Source organism: Ornithodoros turicata, chromosome 5 (genome assembly GCF_037126465.1).
Source record: "Ornithodoros turicata isolate Travis chromosome 5, ASM3712646v1, whole genome shotgun sequence".
NCBI lineage: Eukaryota > Metazoa > Arthropoda > Arachnida > Ixodida > Argasidae > Ornithodoros > Ornithodoros turicata.
In genome coordinates this window covers 38,718,619-38,746,165 of record NC_088205.1, presented here as the reverse complement: position 1 = coordinate 38,746,165, position 27,547 = coordinate 38,718,619, and the positions used below count along the sequence as shown (strand labels likewise).

At 43.3% G+C, this 27,547-nt stretch overlaps 1 protein-coding gene across 3 annotated transcripts; it reads left to right on the top strand.

Moving 5' to 3' along the window:
• Window positions 1-10: 10 nt before the first annotated feature.
• Window positions 11-26,043, top strand: LOC135394384 (coiled-coil domain-containing protein 134-like). Of its 3 annotated transcripts, XM_064625114.1 has the most exons (7): window positions 11-263; window positions 368-489; window positions 543-627; window positions 19,495-19,673; window positions 19,749-19,820; window positions 20,150-20,272; window positions 25,801-25,890. In XM_064625114.1, the coding sequence occupies exons 1-6, from the start codon at window positions 155-157 to the stop codon at window positions 20,222-20,224; spliced, it is 642 nt and encodes a 213-aa protein (XP_064481184.1). In that variant the 5' UTR covers window positions 11-154; the 3' UTR covers window positions 20,225-20,272; window positions 25,801-25,890. The 3 variants fall into 3 exon arrangements, with proteins under 3 accessions (XP_064481184.1, XP_064481183.1, XP_064481182.1); XM_064625113.1 differs by lacking the exon at window positions 20,150-20,272 and having other exon boundaries at window positions 25,763-26,043; XM_064625112.1 differs by lacking the exon at window positions 20,150-20,272 and having other exon boundaries at window positions 13-263; window positions 25,801-26,043.
• The last annotated feature ends 1,504 nt before the right edge of the window (window positions 26,044-27,547 follow it).

The window sequence follows — 27,547 nt, the reverse complement described above, 5'->3', positions numbered from 1 at the left end:
TGAGCGTACTCTGCCCAATCTAGAGCCTATGGCAACACGTGTTGAGCTTTGCATTCGGCGACTGTTTTGATGATGGTTTCAGAACGTCGTAAAGTAACGTGTTCCAGTTGTATTGCATTCAGATTGGGTTGAAAAGGATCACAGCCTCGTTGACATGCACCCCAGTGACAGTTTGCGTATCATTTGTCTTGTGTGTTTCGCTGGACTTTCGAAATGCAGTAACTCCGAAGGTGAAGTTGAGACGCCTGCAGACGTCGTGCACTGTATCCTTTCGAAACTCAAAAGCATTATTAAATGACTACGACTTGGTACAGGAACAGAACAAAGTGAGTCGGTGTTCAGGCATACTTTCTTAACAGTGCCTCAGATCGAAAGGTATTCAAACTTAGGCAGGTGGACCGCTTAGAAGCCGTTAAGACCATATTAAAGCTCAATGATGTTGAGAAGCAATCACGTCTAGTCAGCGCAGTAGTGCAGAAAATAAATGAGGTAATATGACTAGCCACCATCACCATGATATTCATCTACTTTGTGACATGTAGGTTCTCATAAAGTCAAAACTCATGCTTGAGCGCTCCGATTATATTCCCGGTGCATCATTTCCCAGAGATGAAGCCGTCAGAGACGGTAAGAAATACCTTCCTCATCGGTCTGATCTGCTTTTTCCGGTTGAGTACCTCTGTGTCGTAGTTGAACAAGATCTGACGGCACCACTCGCAGTAGAACAGGGGAGGCGGTGGGCGCGGATGCACACTCACTCTTCTGGATCAGGAGAAGCTATCTGGAAAGCTTGCTGCTCATGCATTCACACACAATCAACCTGTACTTGTATTTAAATTAGATCTGTTAAAGGTACTGTAAAGCAGCACCGATCAAATGTCATTTAGTGTGGCTATTCGATAGTCCAAGCCACCAGGACAAAAACTGCTCAAGTTTCATTCCAATCGACTGCGCAATTAATTAGAAAATTACAATTAAAGATTACAGGCAACACTGTACTAGGTATTCGAAATGAATCCGTACCCTTGCCACATACGGCGGCAACCACATTGCATGCGTATAACACTGGGCCCGACATAACAATTCACCACAATCCACCATAAAATCCGGCCCTGCAATCCACACAACGATCCACATTTGAGGATAAACGGATAAGCGAACTGAAATGAAATGCTGAGCCGTTGAAAAAAATGTGTCAGACGTTCAAGAAGCCAGACAGCGTCGGGACTAGTTTGTTCACAGTTTGTTCGGGTTTGTTCACAGATCGTTCGAAAGAGGCCGCGAACAGAAGGAGCGCGCAGGCGCAGCAGAGAAGTAGGGAGAGCCTCCATGGCCAGCGTCCAGCGCTGGGTTACTTCGCAAAAAACACTGTTAACAGGGGTTTCAGAATGCATAAGTAAACAGGGAAACTAATAATATGGTTACTAAAATAACGAAGTTCCGATGTAATAGTTTGTAATACCAATTTTCAGTGTTGCCCGCTGTACAGGGGGTTGTTTGACACCAGGCGTCGCACCGCTCCACTACGCGGCATTTTTCATGGCAAATTAAAAATATTTATAGCGCGTTGTCGGTCGTATGGTTCCGCATATGGTATTTAGAAGCAACAAAGTCTCTAGTCACATCACCGGCATATCATGCTTGTCTACTGCTTTACAGTACCTTTAATGCTCACAGACAGGGACGGATCCAGGCCTTCGGTTTTGGGAGGGGGGGGGGGTTCGTTGTCGGAGCGCGTAGTGGGGAGGGGAGAGAGGGACATTCAATGTATAAACTGGGGAGCGATCCCCCCCCCTCCCCTTGGATACGCCACTGGTTACAGAAGCTTTTTGTGTGCAATGAACATAAGATCATTTCATGCCAGCTGATCCTGTACTATTTTCATGCTGTTTTTTACTTTCCTGCTGAAGTGTTGTAGATTCTGTTTATTTCTTTCAGGCATTCACACCTGTATTATGCGATTTTACAGTTAACACCAAAATCAGCCGCTCCAGTGAAGGGTGTGCTTTGTATCACTGAACATGCACACACACACACAAAAAACACATTTTGTTGATTGCCCTGGTAGTGCTGGCCACAGTCTTAGCACCATTAAAAATTTACCTGGTTTGTCTTTGTACAGAAAGTGAGAGACAATATTTTTCTTATAATTTCCGCATTTCTCGATATTATGGAGACTACATTGGCATATGAAATATCTTCGAACTGCTCCCTACATATCTGTATGTTGTCCAGAAATGTTAGAACCCGCATGAAGGTGGTCATGGATAAAAACATGTCAGACGGTGCTATTTTTTGCCGAAGTTGTGCACATGTGTTGTACTAAAAAGGCCGTGCTAACCTCTTCATGGGACGTGGAAAAATTTGGCAGATCAAACAATAGGTGGTGTCAGCTAAATACATATATTCTTTCACCCATAATTGTTGTTCCATAGTTGCTTCAATATACAGGAAGCAAAAAAAAATTGTGAATTTCTGCAAGCATCAGTAGGACTTCAACCTATTGGGGCACATAGAATTCACTCTGTGTTGCATGCACTGAAAACAAGCACAGTAAAATTTGGGAAGAATGTGTTTCCTCAAACCACTATCTTCTTTAGTTGATGTACCACTTGCAAAATACTTGTTTGGAATCCACAGCACCTGGACTATCTTACCTGAGATCACCAGATGTTGCAAGATTATTTCTCCTGACTACTACAGCTTTTTCCAGCGTTACTAATCCTCTTGTCGTACATTTTAATCCTTATGCCATGACATTTAATCCTTTTGCCATCGGAATTAATCCTCCTTTCATTATTTTTAATCCTCATTTCACATAATTTAATCCGTTTCTCATGCAATTTAATCCAAGTGACTATGGGTGGGCTACATGATTTTTTTGTGTATTTTGGGACAACTCCCATGTGTAGCATATTGCACATGCTTTTCACTAATATTGTGGGTTTCTGCACCATAATGGGATACTGCGGGACTGTCAATCTGGATTACGGTGTTATGGGACTATCCCATCGTTTTCATTAAAAACGTGGGTTTGCGCATTGTAATGGCATACTCTGGGACTCTGTATATGGATTACGATATTGTGGGACTATTTCCATGTGTACGGATATTAGCCATGCTTTTCATTAGATATGCGGGTTTCTGCACTGTAATGGGAAAATGTGAGACTGTCGACCTTCATTACAATATCCTGGGACTATAAGCAAGTCTACGGTTATTCCCAGTGCTTTCCATTAGAAACGCGTTTTTGCACTGTAATGGCATACTGTTTGACCGTCAATCTTAATTACGATATTGTGGGACAATTTCCATGTCTATGGGTATTACCCATGCTTTTCATTCAAATGCAGGTTCCTGGAGTATAACGGGACAGTGTGGGAATGTCTCTCTGGTTTAGGATATTGTGGAACTATTCCCATGTGTGAGGGTATTACCCAGGCTTTTCGTTAATATGTGGGTTTCTGCACTGTCATGGGATACTGTGGGACTATTCCCAAGTACCGGGTATTACCCATGCTTTTTGTTAAATATGTAGGATTCTGCACTGTGATGGGATACTGTGGGACTATTCCCATGTGTCTGGGTATTACACATGCTTTTTGTTAAATATGTGGGATTCTGCACCGCAATGGGATACAGTGGGTCTATTCCCATGTGTGTGGGTATTACACATGCTTTTTATTAAATATGAGGGATTCTGCACTGTAATTGGATACTGTGGAACTATTCCCATGTGTGCGGGTATTACCCATGCTTTTTGTGAAATATGTGGGATTCTGCACTGTAATGGGATACTGTGGGACTATTCCCATGTGTCTGGGTATTACACATGCTTTTTGTTAAATATGTGGGATTCTGCACCCAATGGGATACAGTGGGTCTATTCCCATGTGTGCGGGTAGTACCCATGCTTTCTGTTAAATATGTGGGATTTTGCACTGTAATGGGATACTGTGGGACTATTCCCATGTATGCGGGTATTACCCATGCTTTTTGTGAAATATGTGGGATTCTGCACTGTAATGGGATACTGTGGAACTACAGTCAACCCTCGATTTATGAACACCCTCGTTTCCCCGAAAAATCGTTCATAAATCGAAGGATTCATAAATCGAAAATTCAGTTAACTGAGTTCTATCGAGCAAATGCAACAGTATTTCCGAGTTGGGATTGTGTTTATAATGCCATATATTGTGTAATTTCGCTTTTGACCATGCCTTCTGCTGGATCAATCTCACAAAGAACAGACGTTAGCGCATTCACACTCTGTTTATTATGCAATACTAAATTGTTTAATTTTGCTTGGGACCATGCTTTCTGCTGTGCCAATCTTGGAAACAAGAGATGTCACCACATTCGCACTGGACTGGTCTCGGATTTCCTCCGGGATTTTTAACCTCCGTTTATTAATCTCCGGGTGACAGCGACCACCTTATTCATCAACTGAGGTCAGGAACACTTGGTCGCACCTTGTGCGACCCTGGAAAACCCGTTTGTTGTTCGGAATTCGAGGGGTTAAGAACCGAGGGTGCAATACCTGGAAGTTGTTTTGTCCGTTCAGGCGTCACTCATAAGACCACGGAACTATCCCTTTGAAGGTTTCTGTTGACCTCGGAACGATCCGTTCATAAATTGAGGGCAAAAACGCTGGGCAACTCCTAGTTGGTTCCCAGAAATTCCGTTCATTATTCGAATATCGAGGTTCATAAAACGAGGGAAAAATGAACGGAAAAAGTTTGGTTCCCCATGCTCGTGTTCATAAAACGAGGGAATTCATAAATCGAAGGTTCATAAATCGAGGGTTGACTGTATTCCCATGTGTGCGGGTATTACCCATGCTTTTTGTTAAATATGTGGGATTCTGCACTGTGGTGGGATACTGTGGGACTATTCCCATGTGTGCGGGTATTACCCATGCTTTTCGTTAAATATGTGGGATTCTGCACAGTAATGGGATGCTGTGGGACTGGCAATCTTGATTACGATATCCTGGGACTATAAGGTTTTCTATGGGTATTCCCATGCTTTTTATTAGATATGCTGGTTTCTGCACCTTAATGGTATACTGTGGGACTGTCGATTTTCATTACGATATCCTGGGACTATATACATGTCTATGGGTATTCCCCCTGCTTTCAATTAAAAACGTGGTTATTTGCACTGTAATGGGATACTGTGGGTCTGTCAATCTGGATTATGATATCGTTGGAATATTTCAGCGTCTATGGGTATTACCCATGCTTTTCATTCAAAATGCGGGTTTCTGCAGTATAAAGGGATACTGTGGGACTGTCTATCTTGTTTAGGATATTGTGAGACTACTCCCATGTGTGAGGGTATTACCCATGCTTTTCATTAATTATGCGAATTTCTGCACTGTAATGGGATACTGTGATCCAGATAGACAGTCCCATAGTATCCCATTACAGTGCAGAAACCCTCATTTTGAGTTAAAAGCGTGAGTAATACCCGTAGACATGGAAATAGTCCCACAATATTGTGATCCAAATTGACAGACCCACAGAGTCCTATCACAGCACAAAAACCCGCGTTTGTAATTAAAAGCACGGGGAATACCCGTAGACGTGGGAATAGCCCAACAGTATCGTAATCAGGATTGACAGTCCCAGATTATCACATTACAGTGCAGAAACCCACACTTTTAATCCGTAGACATGGGAATGGTCCCACAATACCGCTACCTAGATTGACAGTCCAACAGTATCCCATAAGTGCAAAAACCTGCGTTTTTAATGAAAAGCAAGGGGAATACCCATAGACATGCTTATAGTCCCAGGATATCGTAATCAGTATTGTCAGTCCCACAGTATCCCATTACGGTGTAGAAACGCACATATTTGTTGAAAAGCATGGGTAGCACCCGCGCACATGGGAACAGTCCCACAATATCCCATTACAATGCAGAATCCCACATGTTTAACAAAAAGCATGGGTAATACCCGCACACATGGGAATAGTCCCACAGTATCCCATTACAGTGTAGAATCCCACATATTTAACAAAAAGCATGGGTAATACCTGCACACATGGGAATAGTCCCACAGTGTCCCATTGCAGTGCAGAATCCCACATATTTAACAAAAAGCATGGGTAATACCCGCACACATGGAAATAGTCCCACAGTATCCCATCACAGTGCAGAATCCCACATATTTAATAAAAAGCATGGGTAATACCCACACACATGGGAATAGTCCCACAGTATCCCATTACAGTGCAGAATCCCACATATTTGACAGAAAGCATGGGTAATACCCGCACACATGGGAATTGTCCCTCTGTATCCCATTACAGTGCAGAATCCCACATATTTAACAAAAAGCATGGGTAATACCCGCACACATGGGAATTGTCCCTCAGTATCCCATTACAGTGCAGAATCCCACATATTTGACAAAAAGCATGGGTAATACCCGCACACATGGGAATAGTCCCACAGTATCCCATTACAGTGCAGAATCCCACATATTTAACAAAAAGCATGGGTAATAAACGCACACATAGGAATAGTCCCACAGTATCCCATCACAGAGCAGAACCCCACATATTTAACAGAAATCATGTTTAATACCCACACACATGGGAATAGACCCACTGTATCCTATTGCGGTGCAGAATCCCGCATATTTAACAAAAAGCATGTGTAATACCCAGACACATGGGAATAGTCCCACAGTATCCCATCACAGTGCAGAATCCTACATATTTAACAAAAAGCATGGGTAATACCCGGTACTTGGGAATAGTCCCACAGTATCCCATGACAGTGCAGAAACCCACATATTAACGAAAAGCCTGGGTAATACCCTCACACATGGGAATAGTTCCACAATATCCTAAACCAGAGAGACATTCCCACACTGTCCCGTTATACTCCAGGAACCTGCATTTGAATGAAAAGCATGGGTAATACCCATAGACATGGAAATTGTCCCACAATATCGTAATTAAGATTGACGGTCAAACAGTATGCCATTACAGTGCAAAAACGCGTTTCTAATGGAAAGCACTGGGAATAACCGTAGACTTGCTTATAGTCCCAGGATATTGTAATGAAGATCGACAGTCTCACATTTTCCCATTACAGTGCAGAAACCCGCATATCTAATGAAAAGCATGGCTAATATCCGTACACATGGAAATAGTCCCACAATATCGTAATCCATATACAGAGTCCCAGAGTATCCCATTACAATGCACAAACCCACGTTTTTAATGAAAACGATGGGTAATACTCGTAGACATGGTTATAGTCCCACAACACCGTAATCCAGATTGACAGTCCCGCAGTATCCCATTATGGTGCAGAAACCCACAATATTAGTGAAAAGCATGTGCAATATGCGTACACATAGGAACTGTCCCAAAATAGACACAAAAAAGGTCATGTAGCCCACACATACTCACTTGGATTAAATTGCATGAGATACGGATTAAATTATGTGAAATGAGGATTAAAAATAATGAAAGGAGGATTAATTCTGATGGCAAAAGGATTAAATGTCATGGCATAAGGATTAAAATGTACGACAAGAGGATTAATAACGCAGGAAAAAGCTGTAGAATTATGTGGCATATGACCCACCTTCAAACACAGTATCGGCACCCCCTCAGAGGTTGCAAATGTCTGATTGAAAATTTCAGTTAACATAGGTGGACCATCTTCGGCAAGAAGATGGTCACAACCTCTTTCAAATTCCACCTGATGCACATAATACAGAACTTTTTCTCGCAGTTATAAAACCATTTCGTTTTCCGAGTCTGCTTACGTTGGCCGCTGATACTACCTGCAGCCTCTGTTATTTTTAGACATTTCAGTTCATGATACACACCCTCCCAGATGTGCATAATTTTGGAAAGGAACAATACTTATGCCTAGGGATTTTCCCACCTTTCTCTATATTTCTCTACCTCAAATATTTTTGTACATAACTTGGTATCGTACTGCTGCAGTACCAGTGCTTGAATATTTTTAAAATGTCAGCACTTAGTATCTAACTTAAATACTTTTTAGATTGGTTGATTGATTCATTGAAAAATAAAAAAATATGAATATGTGAATCATAACAAAAATCTGGACAGGCTACTCCAGAACACGTTATTAGAAAAGAAAGTAGAAAAACTGAATAAATGCAACCCAAAGACGACAATGAAGCACAACAAAGAATAAGCAGGGTTCAACTAATGAATGAGTGCAATGAATGAGTGTTTTTTCTGTCCGTCGTTGTCATCATCATCAATGAGCCCAGTTAATGAGACAATACCTAGTTCAAATGACCATGTACGAAATACACCAATGGCCCTCAACGCACTGCACAATGTAATTGTCCTAAGGACTGTAGATATTCGGGGCACCTGAGTCATTTTTTGGATAAACACGTCAGGCCTAGTGGATGTGCAGCGTACTGCTATGTTGGACTGAAGAGTATGAGTGTTAATGCTGGGGGCATGTAGCTAGAAGTTTTTGTCTGTCAAGGTAGTACTCTTTCAGTAATGAGCTGCTCTTGGAGGTATCTGGTAGTGATGGTGAAAATGATTCTCTTTAGTGAATCGATGCATTTTGATTCAGTTCGTATTGGTGATTCGTTCAAAAGATTTATTCAGTAATTCTGTGACGTCATGAGACCATGTGATGCGATGACGTCATCAGGTCATGCGGCTGGTGAACTTACATTTATTATAAAGAAAAACTCACTATTTGGTACAGCAATAGGGCTCTACTTAGTTACTTTTCTGTCTGGGGCTCCTGTAACTGACCTTAAATACCCTTTGAGTTCCTTGTACACTCTAAAAAGAGAACTTCACCGCATACCACACTCTACACCAACCACTGCTACGAATGATGGGAGTTATGGCTTCTGATTCGAAGAGAGAGGGGACGTATGCCTTTTTTGTGTCAGTTTGAATATATGATAACTGACACAAAAAGGCGTACACCCCCTTCTATCCTCAAATCAGAAGAAATAACACTATCCTTCGTGGCAATGGTTGGTGCTATGCGGTGAAGTTCTGTTTTTCGAGTGTACAGGCTTATTGTTTTGTGTATAGTTAGTGTACGAGTTGTGATGAACAACTGCCAAACAAAATTAAATGGATTGGAGTGCGACGAGGTAGATTCTGTACAAGGTGCTAGCACAGTCGTGTTGTCACTGAGTGTCGTATATGGGTGAAACGAAACCGAAACGGTCATTGTCATGTCATCGTACTTCATGACTGTGGAGAAAAAATGGCCAGTTACCAGGGCTGTTAAATGCAGGGAAGGGTAATGGGCATATTTACATTACCGTTTCCATTTTCATTACTGCAATATTTTCGTTTCCATTATGTGTTTCTGATACCAGCCTGTCAATTTCGTAAGCGATGGGTACATTGTGGAGATCTCATATTGCACTTCCCATGTTCTTGTGTAGTATGCAGAGCATATCTTACTGGGAATAGAGAAAATAAAAGACAAAATAGTCACAAGTCACTCGTATCGTTGCACAACAGGAATAGCCATTACCCAAGTTCAATACTGGACGACCATTTTCCTTTCTGTTTCTGTTTTCGGCAATGCAGTACTGTGGTATGCGTTCCCATTTCCGGTATTGTTACCAAATCTAATTTCGTTTCTGTTTCTGTTCCCATTACCGATCCCTGACTTAAAGGGGTACAAAGGGCCATCCAAAAAAAATTCAGACTAAGATGTCTGATGAAAGTGTGTGTGCCATTTTACCGAATTGCACGAAAGGTTTTGATGTGTGCAATTTGTTTCCCAGAAAAAAACTCGCATAAACATGGCTCTGTGCGTTCACCCTTAACTCGCCACTCCAGGTATAACGAGGATGAGAAGGTATGATGCCACGTCACCGATGACGTTATAAGGAGAACTCGTGGTTCGCCGGTCAGTGGGGGTCAGCGCCTTGTCCCTTTGCCGCCGTAAACCAGTTTTGCCGGTTCTCCCGGAGAATTGGGGATAGAAGGAGCGGCCAAATCATTACCGAAAGACTTGTTCAGAACCCCGAACAGCCGAGTAGCAGACATTTCTCTACACCAATAAGCGAGCGTTCTCCTTATAGCGTCAGCGCGAGGTTCCAGGCAGATCACAGGCTGCTACTGCTCTTCGCCACCATTGCGCACAGTCACTTTTTGCGGCGTACTTTCAATTCAATTTCTGCGATAATTATGACTCTGTGGTGTGAATTACTTGGCATGGTGCATCTTACTGGCCTACTTAACACTTTTGTAGGAGGAAAACAGGGTATTAAAAATGACTTCTGTGCTACTTTGAAGTCAAACAAATTTGAATTAGATCAAATTACTTGGATCTCTTACTTAGTGAATCCCCCAAGACACAGGAACGAAAAAGGGACAACACAACACAGTCTTGGACACAGCAACGTGTCTCGGGGGGGTTTCGCTCAGTAGAATGTTTCACCAGCTAGCCTGCGCCCTCACCCTTATTCATGTAATAAGATCTATTTGATAAAAAAAGGAAACCGTTTTCTCTTTTTTTTCTTTTTTTTGCAACCGCACAGCATCCGCGCTGCAGGGCCATCGTGTGCAGGTAATCCTTTTTGTACTGGAACGGGTTGCTTTTCTGAGCACTTGCCGGAAACCATTGTGGTGAGGTCGTTCAGCACCTCGTGTGGATGCTGTAAAGAACTCGTATACCTGCTCGAGGAAATTGAAAAGCAAACAGCAGCAGGGCAGCACTCAGCAGCTGATTTTGCCACCACATTCAGAGGGTGCGCTGAACAAGGAACCCACGTGGCCAGAGGACTTCTCTGCCGTACTAGTGCTTGAAGACCTTTGTACTTTCCACTCACCAGCTCCCGTGGCATAGTGGTTGGGATGATCGCTTTCCACGCTGAGACTGGGAGGTGACACGGGTTCGAATCCTGTCACCGGCTGTGCTGTCTGAGGTTTTCCCTGGGTTTTCCGAAGACTTTCCAGACGAATGTCGGCACAGTTACCCTGAAGTCGGCCCAGGACGCATACTAACCCCCCTGTCCCCCACTCCTTCCTGCTATCCTCTCTCCATCTGTCCACGTCTGTATGCCGCTCATAGCCACAGTTGCTTCGCGGCGCTAACACGGAATTTAAAAAAAACTTTCCACTCATTTTCATATGACTGCCCGCAACGTTCCTTGATGTTTATGCCATGTGCATCGAGGAAACTCATTAAAGCTTTGAACATGTCCTCAGCCTTGTGCCCCTAGTCAGGCATGAACCGTACAAATCTTTGAACTGGTGTAGTATTTTCCAAGTGCACAAAAGTGCCTGCTGCGTGTGTGATTTTGGCGAGAACCTAAAGCCGTATCATTTACAGAAGAAACAGTGACACCTGCAGCACCCCCCTGAGATGAAAATCCCTGCTTAGAACTTTATTCTCCCTCACTTGCTTTCTCTAGGTTCTGATATCTTATGGATATGAGTGCATGCAATACACTCACAAATTTTGTTAACTTCCATGAGGCTTTCCTCTTACATAAAAATATGCCCAAGGCAGTAGAAAAATGCATTCTTTCAATCACTGTGCGATAGAATCCAAATTTCACATTTTTAAAGTTTGCTTGGTTTGTCTTGAAGATCAGCTGGAATGGAATTGCCAACTTTCTAAGCATGGCCTTTAATACGGGTACAAGGTACATGGCATGTGAGGGTGTATGTCTACTTGTGCAGCGGTAAGCGTTTATAAAACGATTGTTCTTTTTTTAACATGTTTGATATAAATAATCCCTGTTACTGTGACTCTTTCTGGTCCTGTTGTCCTTCTTTATTTTTATAGTTTCAGTATTCTCATCATCCCTAGATGACCCCTTCATTCGGGAGCCTTTTGCCACCACTCATTCACCTCCACTTCGGCATGCATACTGCCTGTGGCATGGATGCCTCCCTATACCTCCCTAAGCACAGCGCCATGCATTGAAAGGTTCATGAAGTGGTGTGAAAATGAGAGATTCATGCCTGAAAATTCAAAGTAACTGACACTAAATTAAGAAATTGAAGCTAAAGCCTCAGATTGCAGTCCTGGGGGAACTTTGTTAGTGTGGAATGCTTGTTTACAGAAAAGTCAACTAGAAAAAAACAAAGTAAAGGGGTATATTATAACGTGAATAAGAGTCAAAGTGCAGGCTAACTGGTGATACATGATGAAATTTGACTGACCCCGAGACAAGGACAACACAGATGTGTTTGTGATTGTCTGTGTTTTCCTTGTCTCGGGGTTGAGTAAAATTTCATTGTATATTATGAGTGGGGCCCGGAAATTTAGGCACTAATTACGGTGGAAATAGGGAGGCATTTAGGCCCTTAAAAATGGAACAATAGGCACGTTAATCTTGTGCACTGTTTGGTGTTGTTGGTGCTTCAGAATGCCCCACCAAGGAAAACTTACTCGTTTAAAGGCTACGATACCATACAAGCTTTGACATCTGGTACACGAATGCTGAGGCGGCCTGGAACCACGCTATATCGAATAATACTGTTAGTTCTCCTTGAAAGGCTCAGAGAAGTCACATCTTTTGATCATGGACCCCTTCCAGCAAACCAAGGTATTGAAGGAAACCAAAAGCAAAATGTAGCATTCAGCACAAGCCTGAAAGGTGCACTCACACTTACACCTCTACAAAAAGGCTGTTATGGCGTCTAAAAATGTTAGAAAAAGACTACAATTCAGCAGAGTCGATAAAAAGGCAGGCAACCCAGAAAATGTCTCATTTAGGCGTTTATAAGCATTCCTAGGCAAATGCTTCAAAATCTGGGCCCTAATTATGAGTTTCTTCCCTTCTTTTATGTGCGTGGATAGTGAGGGTTTGGGATGTAACAGATAATGAAGTAGTGAGCATGCAGAGGAAAAAAGAAGAGTTAGAGTAGAACCAACTTGTGAAGTGCAGTCAAACCTCGATATAACAAAACGCTACTTAACGAAATTTGCGGTGCAGCGAAATAATTTCTATTCTGTGCCCTAACTGGCCACCATAGTTCATCAGGCTCGATACAATGAAATATTCGGTACAATGAAAGAAATTATGTTCCCTGTGAGTTTCGTTACATCGAGGTTCGACTGTATTTCTAGAGCTCCTTTTGATTTAATAATGCTTTATGTGTGGATTGTGTTGAGCATCTGCATGCAAAATGATTCGCTATCTGTCACGTGTTGACCTGAATCCAGTTTTTTTTTATGTATAATTTAATGTGGTCAAATACTTAGCCTGGAGTGTGTTCAGAAACCAGTTTTGCAGAGTATGTATAGCGTGTCCGTTCTATAGCTGACATGAGATTGTTTGATTGTTGTCCGGTTTCACCAACATACTGCGTCGAGGAGTCCCTACATTCAGTTTGTATATAATACTAGGTACAGTATTGCATGCAAATGTAATAAAAGGATATTCAAAAGATATACAGTAGCAGATATACTGTACATCCTTGCTATATTGAAGGCCTACTTATAATTTGGGAGCACGGACAACAGGAATGTCAAAATGAAAGAACTGATGTTCAGAGGCTGGAACAACATAGAAGGGACAAATACATACAAAGCCTCAATTTGCCTAAGAAATTAACGATGGAAGATGAAAGTCACTGAAAAGGTTAGCCAGCTGTAGGACTCGAACCCACATCTTCTGGATTGCCGGTCCGGGGCTCTACCAATTGAGCTAAGCTAACACGCCTTCTCAGCGACTTCCAGGGTGCGTCATCTGAAGGGACAAACCAGCCACTTTCTCTCACTCAACCTCCTTTCACTCTTACATTTTTGCTCACTCACACACACATTCATACGACGGGATCGACGCAGGCGGCAACTGATGAACATGAAAGAACTGATGTTCTGAGGCTGGAACAACATAGAAGGGACAGCCTCCAGCCTCAGCCTTGTTCCAGCCTCAGAACATCAGTTCTTTCATGTTCATCAGTTGCTGCATGCGTCGATCCCGTCGTATGAATGTGTGTATGAGTGAGCAAAAATGTAAGAGTGAAAGGAGGATGAGTGAGAGAGAGTGGCTGGTTTGTCCCTTCAGATGACGCACCCTGGAAGTCGCTGAGAAGGCGTGTTAGCTTAGCTCAATTGGTAGAGCCCTGGACCGGCAATCCTGAAGATGTGGGTTCGAGTCCTACAGCTGGCTAACCTTTTCAGTGACTTTCATCTTCCATCGAATATCAAAACCTTGTAGCTTTGCTAAACACCACACATGACACAATAGAGTTTACACAGCACCACTTGAGCCAGACAGTTCACTTCCTCGACATAATCATAACATTAGAGAACATCAAATTCATCGCAGTGTGTTGTACAAAAAGCCAAACAACAGACAACACTTTCATAGCCGTCGCCCACGTCACTGCAATGTTGGAATACCTTGGCATCAAAGCACTTCGTAGAGTTTGCTCACACAACTCAGATTACACTGAGAAGCTTGAGGAACTCTGCAACACCCTGTCCCAAAGAGATTATCCAAACACATTTCTCACCAAATTCCACTGTGAGGCAATGTTGCTTGACCGTAATGAGGTCCTTGAACCCGGAAAACAATCTAACACCTCTCAAATCAATCTGAGTATTAAATATTCCTACAGGCTACCAAACATAAAAGCTATCTTGCAAAAGCATAAGGACCACTTTGTGGTAATCACAGACTGAAAACTGTGTTTACCCATGCTATTCAAGTCACATACTGACACAGAAAAAATAAGACATTGAAGAGATACTGGTGAAGGCTAGAATTAACAGAACCAACCCCAACACATCAGAACGCACCCATGTGACCACCTCGTGCTGTAAAAGATGCAGACACGTACAGCACACACAGCTAGTAGCTACACTTGCTGCATTAAGCTGTAGCTCACAGCTCACTGTAGCAGCTGTAGCTCACTGTAGCAGCATTCACATGCTGTAGCTCCAACGTGATTCGCTGCATGGAATGTGATCATTGCTCAATGCAGCACATTGGTGAATTGGGACAACCAATGAACTGCCACCCTACCAACCAATAAAGAACAGGCACACTAAACAAACTATATCTAAAGTAGTTTCTTAACATTTTAACGTCCCAGGCTGTGTGTTTGACCTTATGAAATTATGCATACTAGACACCAGATTCAGGTCCACATGTGTCAGACATGCTAGAGAATCATTTCTCTATGATTTGATGGAGATTGAGTATTTAAATTTCTGGTGAGGCGGACCTCGAGAGTCTGAGCAGGTTGGTCAGGGGCGCAGGGCAGTGCTTTCTGAACGGCTTCTTTACTGCGAAGACGCATAAGGATGCAATTCCTTTTAGGGCAATCGTCTCTGAAAGACATGCATGCCAGAGACATGTGTCCGGTTACCTCCTGTGCTATCTGCGCCAACTTCAGATCCCTGACCCCTACTTGATTCATAATTCTCAACCCTTTTTGGAGTTTCTCCAGGCAGAACAAACTGGAGCTTTCAAGGTGTTTTCTGCAGATGTAGAAGAACTGTTCTATTCTATTCCCAAGGGTGTGCTTTTGAGCAAAGTACGGGACCTCATAGAGGACACAGGCATGGTTGGATTCCAGAACAGCTCAGGGTTACCACTTGAGACATTCCTCAAAATTTTGAAGACATACTTGAAGTTGTCTGTGATAAAGGAGGGTGGCGAATTCTACATCCAGAGACGCAGTACCTCAATAGGGTCCTATTCTGTGTGACATCTTCCTGGGATCAATGGATGTGCGGGTTGATTCAGTTCTCAAGTGAAAGTGTACTTTTTGCATTTTTCGGTACATGGACAATTATGTGTTTGTTTGTTTTCATTCTTCTGGTGCTCCGCTTGGGTGGTGTTCCCTGTCAGAGCAATATTTCTTGGGTGTGTTTGGAGCTGTATCAAGGGGATTAAAGTTCACCATGGAGTTGCTAGAGAATGGGGATCTGCAATTTTTGGACGTGCTCTTACGAGTCACCATTGGTGTAGGTCCTATATGCCGCTCTCTGAGAAAGGGATGCTTCCCTTTGACTCTGCGCATAGGAAGATTGTGAATAGAGGCATTACAAGCAGCGCAATTACAGCAGCCTTGCTCAGGTCGTTCCCACATGGCATTGACACAGCATTTTGGACACAGATGTCAAGACTCCGCCAGGTGGGACTGTTTAGTTCTGTGGCAGAAACCATTTTTGCACGGTTGCTGAGGCCTGTGGATAAGACGAAAGAAAAAGCACAGGGCAGGCCTGTTGTTATCCCTTACATACGAGGGTGGATATAAGCGAGACTTTCATTTTATATATATATTTTATTTGTAGTAAGAAAAAAGAACAAGTGTGCATTATTTTTCTACATTATCTCCCGATGTGGAAATGCATTTTTCCCTGTGGGTCGGTAGCTTTTTTATCCCCTCTTCATAAAAAGAAGTCAGTTTTGTCAGCAGCCAGTTGCGCACAAACTCCTCCACTGCGTCATCGTCGAATTGTGGGTTTCCCAGTGCTTGTTTGAGTAGTCAAAACAGGTGAAAGTCACAAGGCAATAAGTCAGGGCTATTGGGAGGGTGTTCCAGTGGCGTCCAGCCCATCTCCCTTAATTTTGCACATGTGACGGCTGCAGTGTGGGGTCTGGCGCTTTATGTGTTGGTTGGTCACGCGTTTTGTTGCAATAAGCAAGTTTAACCTCACTCAAAAGTTCACAGTAATATGCAGCATTGATGGTGCAACGATCGTGCAAGAAATCAATGTGCAAAATGCTGTGCTGGTCCCCCAAAACAATTGCAAGCACCTTGCCAGCTGACAGCCGAGTCTTAGCTTTGACAGGAGCTTTCGTTTTCAACCCCGTCAAGGCCTTCCACAAATTCCTTATGCCAGGCAAACACACGTGGCCTTGACAGTATTTGATTCCCGAACTGTGCCGTCAATCTGTGCAGAATTTTGGTCGGTTTTACATCCTCACGAGCAGGAAACTTCATAATAATATGTTGCGCAATTGACGGGTGTACCTCTTTCTCAGACATCGTATGACGGGCTACTGAGGAAATGTAACGAGACTGGTCGGCTTTTCATGTAATTACTGACCTACCTACCTACAGGTTGTCTACCAACCTGGAAAACCTGGAAAACAGGGAATTGTCAGGGAATTCTGATGTGTCTGGAAAAGTCAGGGGATTGTCAGGGAATTTGGCCAAAAAGCAGCTGAAGTCAGGGAAAATTGCGGACAAGTGCCGTGATGACTCGCGTTGCGATCGACCGGTGGTTGAGCGGCGTGCCGCGAGTAGCAGTTCGCCGGTACGACAAGCTCTGAGGCAGAAAAGTAGGGTAGCCTCACTAATACTTAATAAATGGTCTGTTTTATGACGGGGGGGATATACGTCTATTTCGGAAAAGTCATGTTTATGAGGGATCTGGTATCAAAACATAGGAGGAGGCACCAAGTTCCCCTTAGTTTTCGTCAGGGAATTCGCTTGAAATAGTCAGTGAAAACCTGGAAAAGTCAGGGAATTTGAAGGCTGCAATTTGGTAGACACCCTGTACCTAGCTCGTGCACAAGTGGCAGCACACGCCAATTGATAGAACGGGCTCTGCAACAAAAGTCTTGTTTATATTCGATTCACCCTCATACATGGCCTATCGCATAATTTAATGAATCTAGGGAAGAGGCACAATGTAGCTGTGGTTCTGTCGGCCCCTATACAACTGGTGCAGCTGTGCCAGAGGGTCAACCATGAAGTGGATCTAAAGGCTGCCAAATGAAGCACAAACAACTTTTCTTGGCATGCTGTGAGAGTGTCGTCTACAAGATCCCCTTTACATGTGGGAAGACGTACATTGGCCAAACTGGACGATGCGTAAATACAAGGCTGCAGGAACATTCTTATTCTGTAAAAAATTGCACTCCGTCTGGGAATTTGCTGTTGCACTGTTGGGTTTGCAGCTGCCAGCCTGTGTTTGCTGATACATCAGCTGAAGGTGGTTTCAGGGAGCAAGTCCCAAGAGAAATTTGGGAGGCATTTTTAATAGAACAATGTAACGCTGGCAGTTGCGTTAGCGTGGTATCCGTCAAGCTGCTCCCACGTGAACACCTGTATTTGGGATCAGGATTATCACAGGCGATAAGATTACGAGCTGATATTTTTTTTTTCCTTTTCATGTTTCCTTTCTTTTCTTTGTTTCCTTGTTCGTCTTGTGATTGCTTTGCGTTGCATTGTGCCTGCACAATAAACGCCAGTTGCGAGTTAGCAGTCACTCTGTTCGTCTTCTTGTCCTTGTCTGTTGCTGCTTCATTGAATGAATCATTTCTCATACACCAGTTCCACACAATCCACCCATATGGTACTAATAAATCAAATGAAACACTTGAAACACTTCACAAGTAGATTCTCCTCTAACTCGTCCCAAGCTCTGTGTGCTCACGACTTCATTATCTATTATATCCCAAGCCCTCACTAACAACTACAAAAAAGGGGGTGGTAAGCTACATATATCCAGGGCCTGCTTGCACAAAACTGTTTGAGGGCAATACTCAATGCACACTAATGCTTGAGTGAGTATTTCGTTTGAGTTTCGTGCAAGCGGGCCCTGAAGCTCGCAGTACATTCCTTAACATTCTGTTCTTCCTAATCTACTTTGATGTAAACAAGCAGTTTGACCAACCTACGTCTCAACCCTCGCAAAGACCTCAAGGACAAAGGTTCACCTTAGTCTCAGGGGTCAGTGGTTGGGTGTTTCCGTCAATGCAAGATGCAGACGTACAGTGCCCTGTGCTTCTTTCGCGCACAATCTCCGGAGCCTGTAAATACACTTTCAATGATGATGAAGTAGAAGAGCAGTCCGTTCAAAATATCCACTGCTCCAGACCTGAGGATCTTGCTTCAATCTAAATTAAGACATGTCTCTTTTCATTTCTGGTGTTGTTTTTGCAGGATGGCCAATTCCTACAAACAGCATTGTAACTTTCCATTTTTTAATGTGACACTTGGTACACTGAAGCACTTTTGTCTGCAGATTTGTGTGAGAGCAATGTAAATATGCATAATGGTAGCACACCAGATTGACAATGAGAGAGGTGCAGGTTCAATTCTTCGCCTCTGGTACTCCCTGACTTTTTGTCGACTGCCGTCATTGGATAATAAGAGATAAGATGATATGAAAATCAGTTGGCACTGTAATTTACAGTATGTGTACGAGGAAATCTGTAGGTGGGGCACAGATGCTGAACACAACAGGCTGAACACAACATGAAAAATTTCTGAAACTGACTGACAGTTCTGTGTTTTTAGCCTAGTACCTATTTTAGCACATGACCTCACTTCTCTAAAGGCCCTTGTTGTATCACCAAAGTTTTGTTTTGAATATGTTGGTCACTTTCCAGTCATAAAGGAGAGGTGCTTAAGAGGTACTGAAAGTGTTAAAGTGTAATGAACTGGCTAACAGCATTAATATCTGAGTATGGATATGTGTTTGTTTCATAAATAGTTCAAGCAGAGAGTTGCTAACCCTAATGCAAACTTTTTTTGAGGTTCTAATGTTATATCGCTGGTTCGCAGCACTCTCTCAAGTCCTAGAAAACACTGCCTTTATGGGGGAAATTCTTCTTCGCCTTCCTGATATTACACACGGTGTACTCGGCTTGGACAGATCAAGTGCCTTGACAATCTACTGGGCCATTGGTTTTGCAAACTCTACTGGAATATATGATGCAAAAACTACAAAGCTATGCCACCTGGTATGTTGACTAGCCTTGGTCGTTGTTGGTGTGCCATGAGCTAAGAAATATGCTAATGCATTATTTCTGATGCAGATGGCACAAGAGCTGGGCATCATAGAGAAACAAGCAGATTACTTCAACCCTTACAGTGCTAAGCATGTCAAGGTAAACTACTCTGGTCTCTTTCTTTGTTTTTGATTGTGTATGACAAATAACTGTAATATTTTCTGCACCAGGGGCACGGCAAGGGGGGCTCAGGGGGCTTTAGCCCTGCCGCGAAATTCAGGCGTCGAAAAATTTTCAGTAGCAATTAGTATAGTTATCATTATTTTCTTGTCGATGCCGCACTGCTGTATGTGAGACGAACCTCGTGAAGTAGCATCCTGCAGGTTTTTGCTCACTCCCATTTCGCACTGTGGTGAATAAAGTTTTTTTTAAAGAATTTTTCTCGTTTTCTTAGGTATTCATTACATTCTTCTGTTTGGGGGGGACAGGAGCAATGGTTGTGCAAAGCTGTTGGTGGTTGTGTCAAGCCAGTTAGAACTTTAGGCCGTATACAACCAACATGAGTTCTCCGCCTGCAGAGAAGGTTCATCTGTGTCGCCACGTTTTTCAAAGTGAGTGGCGATCCAATCCAGTTGTTCCAATCCAATCCAATGCAGCATTGTTGCTTATGTATAGCAATTTCTAACCTCAATAATCCAGCTGCATACAGCAACATATGTTTCCTCGTATTATCTTGAGCAAGCACTCACTCCCTTTCTGTATGCCTCTCCACCTGTCCCCCACTTTCTCTTTTCCTCGACTCCCACGTCCTGTCCCTCAGCCGGTATTTTCCACTGCGAAACGTGACAACCCTAATTGCCCCATTGGCCAGTTCCGAAGCTGTGGTTTGACCACGACCTACTAAATTATAACGACCATGTCATAATCGGCAATCCATACGGGGAGCCCGTCCGCACGATCCGCTAAGGGCGCTACCCATCGGCCCGCGAGATCTACATCATGATTGGACAATAGAATTTTGAATTTTGAACGCGCAGAAGTGGACGTACGACTACCGTTGCAGACAACAGCAACAGCTCCTATGAAAACGCCTAGAATGATGGAGATAATCAACTTTAGAATGAAAAATCTTCCGTGGGACATCCACAGCTTGTACAAAAATACTAAGGTAAGCGAAGTACAAAGTATTGTAGAAGTTGAGGAAGCAATAACCGGGCCGATGAGTAGTGCCACCACTAGCTTCCAAATGTGGTGCTGGGAAGGGGTGCCCATGACATGGTCGTTATAATCTAGTAAGTCGAGGGTTTGACTTCCTGTCCCAACTCACCACCTCTCAAGTGACGGGGTCCACAAAAGCAAGGGAATAGGGCCATAAAACATCTGTGCTGCCTTTCTTTTCTTCTTCTTTGTTTTCTTTCTTTTTTTTTAACGTGGGAGATTCAGGTCCACACGAACATCTATCTTTGGTTGTGCATGTGGGATGACGAGAACGAGAGTGAAATCCTCCTCCGAAGTGGAAGTTTCCGTAGAACCCCTCACGAAGTATTTTGTATTTTTCTCCCTATATTACTCCACTGCAGTCTTAAAATAGGAGGGAACAGGGCAGCTTTGGTAAAAGGAAAATAAACAGTAAAATGCTTCGAGCTCTTCAATAAGCCTCTACCCGAGAAACGTCATCATGACGTTGGTAGACGGACTGAAACCGAAACAAATCGGAAGGGGTGCACTGGGTTCCATGAATGGACACTTGTTCACTGCCTCCTATTGAAAGAAAAGTAGGACCGAAGGTCGCGTCCCTTTCAAGGACCATTGTAATCTCCTCAAGATCGTGGCTTTCGGGCGCGACCTTATAGACGTCTACCCGAGAAACGTCATCATGACGTTGGTAGACAGACTGAAACCGAAACAAAGCGGAAGGGGTACACTGGGTTCCATGAATGGACACTTGTTCGCTGCCTCCTATTGATAGAAAAGTAGGACTGAAGTTCATGTCATTTTCAGGGACCATCGTAATCCCCTCAAGACCGTTGCTTTCGGGCGCGACCTTGTTCACCTCTAGCTTCGAGCGTAGTTCAGCTCTGTCAAATTGGTGGCGCTGTCAAACACTATGACGTCATTTGTTTACAAACAGGGACAGGTCTATTTGCCTCCATCTTCGAGCGTAGTTCAACTTTACCAAATTGGTGGTGCTGTCGAACACTATGACGTCATTTATTTACAAACAGGGAGAGGTCTATTCTGGCGATCTTTCGCACCAGAGATGACACGTGACACGTCTTCTTTGTCCAATGGGCGGAATTATCGAGGAGGCATTGGAAGAGTAGCAGAGCCGTTATCCTTGTTTGTGAATGCCTTGTGGATTGTCATTGGTATCATATTGTCACTTATGCAATGTCCGGACCTCAGAACAGAATACTAAACAGTTCCTTTGTTCCGGTGTCGAAGCATGCGTGTCTGGTGCTGCCACTGTTGAAGGTGAATGTAATCGATGTAGGCAATGTAAAAGGTAATTGATATGTTACATTTTATTTCTCAACATAGAGTAGCACATTCTGTTTGCACATGAAATTTCTCTCCTCACTGTCTTCAGTCCGCGTCCACTGTCTTCGGTGGTGGAGACGCTTCTAGGATATGTTCGGAAGATTGTGATGCTCAATCATTTTTCTAAACACCGACGGTGACATTTAGGCCCCAGGAGATCAGATCCGCTGGCTGCTGCTTCGCTTTAGTGTGACGGCGTTGACTTCGGTATGGGGTCATCTGCGTGTGTTTGTAAAACATTCATGCCATGAGTTAGGGGTATTCACCCCCGTGTTTGCTCAGCTCATTGGTCCGCAGTTAGCTCAAAAACGCGTAGAAGCAGCTTTCGATCTTCACATGCAGCGAGATGATGTGTGCTGTATATGTGGTTCCGTGCATAGTGCTCTGAAGAAAACATCAGGTTGGAAAACGCGCTTCCGGGAGTCCTCCATGATGCAGCTGAGACAAGCTGCAGCAAAAGCAAATGGCCATAGATTTCGATGCAGACGACAGCTTTGACATCGCTTCTTTTAGCTACCCCCATCTAATAGGGAGTAACACGAGTCGACTCGCGTAGCTACTCTCGAGTAGGCGACCCATTTCAGGAATGCAGGTTGTTACGTAATCGAGTTGAATCTGGAACGCAGCCGTATCTGTTTGCGCACTGGCGTAGCTAGAGGGGGGGTTTAGGGAGTTCAAACCCCTCCGGAAATCGTACCTTTGGTAGTGCATTTGGGAGAGAGAACTGAGGAAAGTCCCCCATAGAACCCCTCCCAAAATATTTTTCTGGCTACGTCGCTGTGTTCACAGATATGAACAACGTCCTGGAATGTCTGGTTTGCCCAAAAACTGTTGTTGTTCCGAAAGAGTACAATCTCCAACGTCATTACGAAGCACTTCACAAGGACAGTACGCAGAATTTACTGGAAAGATCCCTGAAGAAAGGTGATGCGGCTGAAATTGGCAGCCACAAGACAAAAGGACATTTTATTGTGAGGTTAACAGAGAAAGTGAGGTCGCCGTTGAAGCAAGCTTTGCCCTGTCACAGTTGATCGCAAAAGCGTCAAAACCCTTCACAGAAGATCATGGGCGTTCCCAGGATTTTTTCCAAGGAGGGGCAAGCGTGCAACCCCTACCCCCTTACTACATCTTTTTCTGGAGGCGGACGTTGCGCACCCACACAGGGTGTTCAAAGGTTCCTATCATGATAGGAACCCTTGGCCTCGGCCACACGGTCCCCCAGATCAGAGGCAGTTTTTGTGTACGTTCACTATCTGCGACCCGCCGTGGTGTACGCCAGGCTAATGCGGCCCGCAACTCAGTTTCAGTTGGAAACCCCTGATCTGCAGAGTTTACAGGAATTCACAAATACTTGATCGTAATAGACGCTAAATTTGGAGCAAGCACCCTCATTCCATTCTAAAACCCCATTACTGTATTTACTCACATAATCTGCGCACTTTTTCTCCCTAAAAAAGTCGGAAAAGTTGGGGGTGCGCAAATTGTGCGGAAACATGCATTACTATATACAAACGCCGCAAAATTTAAAATTTTTGTATAGGCTCTCATTAGAGCCAATATTGACATTATGACTGCATTGCACAAGCGCGAAAGAAGTACCCAAATACTTGAGCAACTAGGAAGTACCCAAATACTGCCGACTGTCAGCAAAATGCCAGCCCACTACCGCTCATATACCGGTGAAATATGTCGAGATGCTGCTAGTTACACTTGACAACTGAAAGCACGCTATGTTCGTCAACTTTGTCATGTTATGTTCTAATGTTTGTCCTAACATGTTTGTCCAGCGTTTCTTTCCACGTTTTGTAGTTCAAGTGACAGTATCGTTCATCGCGTCATTTGACTATCACCCGAAAGTGTGCGCAAATCAAATAAAAGCACCGCAATAACTTCGGTAGCACTGACGGCCTTGCGAAAAGCAATCACCACGGTCGCTGAGACGCTCATGCCCAATATCCGCGCGCGAAAACGCGGGTGCACAAATTACGTGATTTTTCTTGTTGTCATTTTTAGTGCTAAAGTAGGGGTGCGCAAATTATGCGATGGCGCAAAATGTGCGAGTAAATATGTCGAAGGGTCACCAGTACGGCATCATTTCTCGTCGTGTTTTCTCTCTCTCCCTCTTTGCACTTCTTGTGTATTTTTCCTATTTATGTTCCAGCCTTTCCTACTGTGAGAGTCCAAAAGGCAGCACAGATGTTTTATGGCCCTATTTTCTTCGTTCACCGAATTCTTCTTTCGCGGCCCTCTTCAGCGTTTGCACAATGTGACGCTACTTGAGGGGTGGCGAACAAGAAGTCAAACCGCTGCTTCGGAACTGGTTGATGGGCCAATGTGGGTTTAAAGCTAGAGCCGCGAAAATTACAAAACAAAGTCTCCAACAAGCACAACACGATCGCTGCACTTCTATATGTGATGTGCGAAAGAACAGTATGAAGCGAAAGTCAGCGTACATATCAGAGGCTGTGATGTGCATGCCTTGGGGGGGGAAACTGCCCCCTTTTGCACCCCCTGCCAACGCCCATATATTCGTCTCCACAAGGATCGCCTGATCTCTCGCCATTTTGTTTGGAAGTGTATGCATTTTGTGGGTAACTGCATGGATGTCATAGAAAATGTCACAGTATCTGTATATTCACTGTACACAGCATGTATGAGGTAACCAGTGTATGACTTCTTGATATTTTATTCGAGAGCTTTTCTCAAGCTCAAACCATGAAAATATACAGGGTAGCTACCTATAAAAGTTTACCCATGCTGGTATGCCGTACCCACCAATTACTCAATGCAGGTGGGAAACTCCTGCGTCCGCGTGGAACTCTAATTGGTACATTTCATCATGGTAAATTTCAAAACGATTCAACATCGCAACTCAAAGTTACAACCAGAAACCTTCAAATCCCTATGAGAAAACAATTAAGATGGGAGCCATGTTGGGTAAACTTTTATAGGTAGCTATCCTGTACTTTTTATTTGTGAATTGTGTGGAAAGATGTCCTACTTGCACATTTGAGTGTTATCTAAGTTGAGGAAAAGAAAGTTTTTCGTATTGTATTTTGAAGTACTTTCTTTAGCAGTGTGTATGGCAGACGACACCTCCATTACGCATAGTTAGGTAAATGGAAGCTTATTTCACATTGAGATTTGGTTACAAAGTTGTTAGTGTGACTACAATGGTATATATTTCGAATGCAACACGTGTACATAGTGCTTCTGTACTGCTTTGGTATATTGGAAGCTGGGCTTGATCGAACCCAGCCTAAAATTAACACATATTGTAGATACCGGATCAAATCTGGTCTTATACGCAAGTGCCAAATCATACTGATTGCCAAAGAATGGGTATGGTTGGTACATGATTGATGGAGAGCTACCAAACCACACACTAGACAAACTACAGCAGCATTGTACAAGTGACGTTGTGGAAGTTTTTTTCTAGTGTGTGGTTTGGTCGCTTTCCACCAGTCAATACTGACTGTGCTAGGGGACTGATTATCCCTGCGTCTGACAAATTAAAGCCAAATATCACAGCTGCTGTAATTATTTTATTGATACTGCAGTCGTTATGGTTACACAAGCAAGATCTGTTCATGTACAGGAGAAGGAGGCTGTACCGCCATCAGCAGAAAAGGAGATGCCAAAAAAGAAGTTTAAGGTAAAGCGGGGTCCACGACTGAGCAACACACGGCATACAGAGCTCTGAGTGAATTTCAGGGAAGTTTGAGTTTTGTCATGATTTCGCACCTGTGTGTGATATTTTTATTTTTTTTTGTCATTCATGAAAGACTGCTGGTTATGAAGGGGGCCATTTTTAAATAAATGCTCGATGCTTTAAAAAATACTTTAAACCTAACTAACCTTTACATTATGAGTAACAATCATTCCCTCTCCTGTATTTTTTCTTTCTTTCTTTCTTTGTTTGTTTGTTTGTTTGTTTGTTTGTGTGCGCGTGTGTGTGTGTTTGTTTCACTAGCAACAGGATGCTGTTTTTTTTTTTTTTTTCATAAGAGTGGTAAGCACTACAATACCTGAAGCCAAGCCAGCAAAAGTGGATATTTCAGGGACAGCTGCAGTGATAGGTACAGTAGTCCTAAAGTGCTGCAAACACCTCCCTGAGCTGTTCTCGCTTTTCATAGTAGAAAACTTTGTAGAAAGCATAGTAGAAAAACCCCTTTCTTGAAGTGAAGGAAGTATTAATAGAAGAACATGTGATAATAGCTGACAAGACAAGTGCAGCTTCCACGTGGCTCAGTATGCAGGGAAAACATGACTTTGGATTTGCGATTATTTTACTGGACTCTATAAACTTCAGTGGTTCAGACCGAGTGTTGTTGTACCTATCTGTCATAGCAGCTTAGGTACTTGAACGATTGGAGACAGTATTCCCTCCCGCTTGCAGTAATTTGGCACATACAGGGTGTCTACCAAATTGCAGCCTTCAAATTCTCTGACCTTTCCAGGTTCTCACTGACTATTGCAAGCGAATTCCCTGACCAAAACAAAAGGGAACTTGGTACCTGCTGCTACGTTTTGATACAGATCCCTCATAAAACATATCATTTATTAAGTATTAGTAAGGTCGCTGTTGCAGAGGATCAATGGAAGTCTACCACGTCGCAGACAACAAATTGCTAACAGCAGCCAATGAATACACGTCCGAACCCAATCTTGTGATGGCTATGGAATGTCCTGCATGCTCAACCAGGTGCTTTTTATTGCACACGCTCATATACTCACGAGTTGATAAAAAAGGTGTAGTCCCAAAATACATATTTGACGCTTACAATTTTGAATATTATAACAGTTGCTGTACCTTTCTGTCTCTGAGCTGGTCATATTGGCGAAATGCTGGTCGTGGCAACGCTGGTGACAGCTCAGCCACTGATCAGCACTCGCAGTTTGCTGCGCATCATCAAGGCACTTGACTGCGATTTCTCCTGACTTTTGACAGCTGCTTTTTGGCAAATTTCCTGACTTTTCCAGTTGCATCAAAATTCCCAGATAATTCCCGGTTTTCCAGGTTGGTAGACACCCTGCACTGACATATTCGATATTGTGTAGATATTGCAGTACTTTTGCCAAATGCACAGCTACATTCAACACGTGGTTCTTCTCTGGTGCAGTATGCTGCCTCCAACCTGCACTTGCAGTGCACCATGCCACCTGCGTGCTTGTTCCACTCTTGGATATTTCTTAAGACAGAGGATCTTAGGATTTCTGCCCATAAGGCTTGACCTGAAATGAACATCACTTTGGGAGAAAAATGTTGCATAATATGACATGATCTTGCACATCTGTGGAACATTAGTGCTGCTTAATTGTGTACTGTCATGCACAAGAATGTA